Source organism: Pundamilia nyererei, unplaced genomic scaffold (assembly GCF_000239375.1).
Source record: "Pundamilia nyererei isolate P.nyererei 1_Seehausen unplaced genomic scaffold, PunNye1.0 scaffold00004, whole genome shotgun sequence".
NCBI classification, from domain to species: Eukaryota; Metazoa; Chordata; class Actinopteri; order Cichliformes; family Cichlidae; genus Pundamilia; species Pundamilia nyererei.
Genome location: NW_005187405.1, coordinates 786,552 through 791,136, shown reverse-complemented (window position 1 = coordinate 791,136; position 4,585 = coordinate 786,552). Strand labels below are relative to the sequence as shown.

Genomic DNA, 4,585 nt, shown 5'->3' with positions numbered 1-4,585 from the left:
GATTGGATTTCTAAAATCTGGTTATTGATATTTTTTTCTATTGAGCAAAACAATATCCAAGAGGTCAAATTCTTATTTACTTTTCATCCCAGACTAACAGATATTGGGCAAAAATGGACCAACATTGAAACAATGTGGAAGAACTGATAAATATTGAATTTTGTTTACTTTGAGAGCATCTAACATAATTGAGTCTGGTGAGATATCTGTGTTTGTGGTCACCTTTGTGCTGGAAATAGTCATTTAAACTTTAATACATACTGCATTGTATGTACAGTGTGTAGTGAAGAGGATCAATTATGGTTTTCCTTTGCTGTTACATTGGTGGATGCTCTGTTTTAAACATTAAATACTGAGGTTATTGTATGAACAACTAATCCCAGTGAGCCAAACACTCAACTTCAGACAGTTTCTCGATGTGTCTTCAGAATAACCCCAGCCTTGATGACTGATATCAGCCTTTGACCAAGTAACATACTTACCAGTGGCCATGTTTTGTGTCCTATCAGTCCCAGCAATTTTGTGCTGACTAAATGCTCTAAGATATGAACTGAAAGTTATGTTTTACAATGCAATAACTTTGTTTGATTTTTTTTTTTACCAGCTATCAGTTAAATTGTTACCGACCCAGAATTTTAGAACTCGTGCATCCCTAATCTAGACGACAAGACCTTGAAGGTGATTTTTAGTTCTCATTCATACTCTCACTATGTCGCTCTGTCCTTATTATTATTATTATTATTATTATTATTGTTATTATGATGATTATAAAGCTTCCTTTATTTTTGTATGTTATTATCCTCTAAGGGAATAAAGTTTTTTTATAATATACATCATGTTAGTACACCTATTATTCAGACTATTCTGTCCAGTTATCTGTGCAACAGTTACTGGTGTGAACTAACACCACAACAACTTAATTTGCCAAAGAATTATCCTGTAGCGCCACCTGCTGGACTAGAATCTAAAGCGAACTGCAATGCTCGTTTTGACGCGAGAGGAACTTGCTTTCCTGCCACCTGTCTGCTGCCAGCTGGTGATGTCTGCTTTAAAAACTTATTGTTCTTTATTGAGCAGAACAGGCAAAACCGGTGATTTCGCTGCCTTTATTTATCTGCACAGACCAAATAACACATCCAGTAAGCACCTGAGCTCACACAGGTGAGGGGAACAGTGTTTTTTTCTTCTTCTTCTTTATTTTAAAATAAGATTTGATCACATTTGCTTTTTACAACAGCAGTTATTAAAACACGAAAGACATTCGTGGTCCTCCATACCTGCATCATGAAGCACTGTTACATGGCACTGAGCGAGTTGGCAGCATGTAGAAAAAATAAATAACTAAATAAATTACACCGCCCCCGTAAAAGAAATGTAGTGCAACAACACATGTAAGGGCGTCGCATATTTAAAGAGTTTTAAACCCATGAAATGACAATGACACGCACTTTATTTGTACCCACGGGGTATGAATATTTAAATTTCCAAGTTTGGAAATTTCTTTTATTACGGTAAAAAAAAAATCTACCACATACTGTTCTGGCTAAACTTTTTTTTAAGGTTAAGCAGCATGAAGAAGTAAATGTTTGGTCTCTGTGATTCTTTGGAACTGACGTGGTTCTTCAGTTCACAATCTACTGTTGAACTGCTGCGCTGGATCACGTGGATCAAACCTGAAGCACTTTGCTAGTTTTCAGCTCACGTTAAATCATATGAAAACTGTTACCTGCTGTTAATGGTGACGTGCTGATTACTGCTGCAGTTGTTACTGGATATTATTTTACACGATGTGACACTTGGCGGTTTAAACCGATCAAACGTGATTAAGTCACAGTTCGGAGATCTTCCTCGGTTTGGCCGAGGTGCTTGAAAACTGCTGTCGGGAGTTCGTGAACTTCACTCAGAGACACTTCGCAGACTCACAGGAGCTCGGTGTGCTGAACGTGCAGGTAACGATGTCCATTCTCCTTATGTGCGCAGGAAGCAGCGGCGTTACGCTGCGCCCTGGAGATGCCTTGGCTGCCTCCTGTTTGGAGTTACCCTCCACCTCGTCATCACAGCCAAGGGTCGCGGTCGATTCGACGCTGAACGGGTGAAAGCTGACACGGGCCGTGTCGTACTCCCACGCTTGTCTCAGGGCAAAGTCTGTAAAAGATTTATTCTGGATGAGTCCGTGATGGTCCCGGTCGTTTCTGTAGCTGGATGTGCGTATGGAAGCGTAACTGGTATCGTTGCTGTTTAAAGACTGTGGAGAGTTTTGACCCTCTGCCCAGCCGATGTTGTCGCCGCCTCCATCCCTGACCCTGTTAACTGTTCTCTTTAGCTTCTCGCAGCCCTTCAATAGCAGGTTTTTGCGACACAATATGTACACCCAGGGGTCTAATATGGGATTGAACGAGGCGAAGCGGACTGCCAACAGGTCGCTGCGATAGTCGGGCTTCATCCCAGCAGAAATGTAAGATGGGCCATATAGTTGGTTAACAAAGATTCGCACCTGTGAGACAAAAGCATGACAGAAGATATCTGAGTTATGATATCAAATAAAGCTAAGACCAGTAACTGAATGTGCACTGGGTGCAGACATAAGAGAACAAATAGAAACAAATAGTCTGTTGCCCTTACCACTAATGGGATAGAGCAGACCAGGAATACGATGGTCATCAAGATCATAAGCCAGAACATTTGGATCTCTGCCGCAGAAGTGACCGAAGGCAGCCGAGGGAAGCGTCGACGGGAGCACCCCTGCTCACACAGCTCAGTCCTGACTATTCCTGTCCTCTGGTTCATGCCCACCAACGTCCTGCACACCGCCAAGTTACACAAAACAGTCACTGCGATCAACATAATCATCACGCCGCCGTACAGAAACGAGTAGCAAGCTCCCAGCGGATCCATTGCTCTCCAGTCGAGAAAGCACCAAGTCCCGGGGATTTGGCTAACGTGCTGTCCGAATCCAAAACTGGGCATAATACACAGCACGATGTTCGCCAGGTAGGTGACCAGGAGCGCAAACCGCGCCATGGTTCGGTCTATGTGCTGGGAGTAAAAGTACGCGTGATTTATGGCCAAGTATCGCTCCACAGCCATAGCGCACAATATAGACATGCCGGCGGAGCCGAAGAAAAGCATGGAAAAGGAAAAGAAGTGGCAGAGCAGCGCTCCCCCTGGCCACCGGCTAGACACGTACGTGGCGATTACCACCGGGCTCGTGAAGCACGTCCCCAACAGGTCCGTGATGGCCATACCGCAGACCAGCGTGTAGAAAGTGGTTTCCTTCTGTTCTTTTTTGGAGACACACAGCACCACTATGGCGATGAGGTTTCCCAGGACGCCCACGGCGAACATGGTGGCTGAAGTGATCAGAGACTTGTACTCGAGCCGAAGCGCAGGGAAAGCGCTCTGGTTAAGCGAGAGAAGCTGTGACGGCTCAGAAACGTTTGTGTCCAGTTCTTCAAACGCGGCAGTGTGGTTGATCATTATTAAACAAAACAAAAAAGCAGTAACAATGCACGAAGATTAAAGCGCGAAGGACTTTCAGTGACCTTCAGAAAAGTCGCTCTGAAAAAAAACAAAGTGCTTCTCCAAAAAAATGGAGAGGAAAAAAAATCACATTGCGTGGAATCTTGTGCTCATAAACGCATAAAGCACACAGCAGTGAAACGTATGTTGTGTTCCAGCACTGTGTTCGGATCCCGGCATAACCACAACAGGTGTGCCTGTTTTTGTTGTACACCACTCGGATTTGCTGGTATTTAAGCTCTGTGCTGATGTCAGGACAGTGACGTGCGGGCTGGAAGCGCGCAGGTTTCCGAGGATCTCATGTCTCCAGCCAAAGTACAATCATGCGTCTTTTCCCCGATGGCCTTATTAACCCCGCAAGTAAAACTCCATTAGTCTCAGCTCACTAAAGCCGCCAGGCAAATGACAATAGCTGGTATCGTTTAGTGATTAAACTCCTTTTGTCTAATTTTTGGACGGACTTACAAAGTGTACGCCATAATAACCGCATTAAATAGGCTACATTTATATATCTCTACAGCCACGTAGAGCAAAAGGTTAATCTGTTTTTAATAACTTATTTTACCTGAAATTTTTAAATAATGATCACAAATTTTCATAATAAAAATACAAGCTCTCACTGATTCTCACCGATTTCATAAGGAGGCTTTCTGAGATTCACATCATGTGAGAATGCTCTGGATTACGGCTCACTGACGTGCAGTTTGCAACAGTATCCTCTTTATATGGTCCACATATAAGGGTGGAGATCAGCAAAAACTAAACTTCAGCACCAAGGTCAGCGCCTCCCCAGCAACTGGCACCACTCCCCACCAAAGTCAACCTTCAGCAGGCTATTGGTTATTGGTGGCTGTCCGATTGAGATGCAATCGATTGACCTTCCAAAGAGAAACGGATTTTGTTTGCTTGTTGCTATTTTGTTTTGTTTTTTGTAGTTTGAAGACAGCTACCATTCCTTCACAAACTATAAAAATACACCCACCTCTTTCATATCTTTTTTTTTTTGTGTAATCTGATGTCAAAATCGAGCACGGTGCTATCAAATGAAATCCACACATTCCAGCGA

The 4,585-nt window shown here is 43.2% G+C and overlaps 1 protein-coding gene across 1 annotated transcript; it reads right to left on the bottom strand.

Annotated features, from left to right (window-relative positions):
• Positions 1 to 1,900: 1,900 nt before the first annotated feature.
• ptger4c (prostaglandin E receptor 4 (subtype EP4) c) lies at positions 1,901 to 3,477 on the bottom strand. The gene is made up of 2 exons (XM_005721523.1): positions 2,623 to 3,477; positions 1,901 to 2,494 (listed from the first exon to the last, which is right to left on the bottom strand). Exons 1-2 carry the CDS (start codon positions 3,475 to 3,477, stop codon positions 1,901 to 1,903), a joined length of 1,449 nt encoding a protein of 482 aa, XP_005721580.1.
• Positions 3,478 to 4,585: the final 1,108 nt, after the last annotated feature.

Bases quoted from the DNA above. Each gene is read 5' to 3' on its own strand.
- ptger4c (XM_005721523.1), bottom strand. From the start codon at position 3,477: ATGATCAACCACACTGCCGCGTTTGAAGAACTGGACACAAACGTTTCT. The intron at 2,495-2,622 runs GTAAGGGCAACA...TTTGTCTCACAG, and splicing joins TCTGCTCTATCCCATTAGTG to GTGCGAATCTTTGTTAACCA.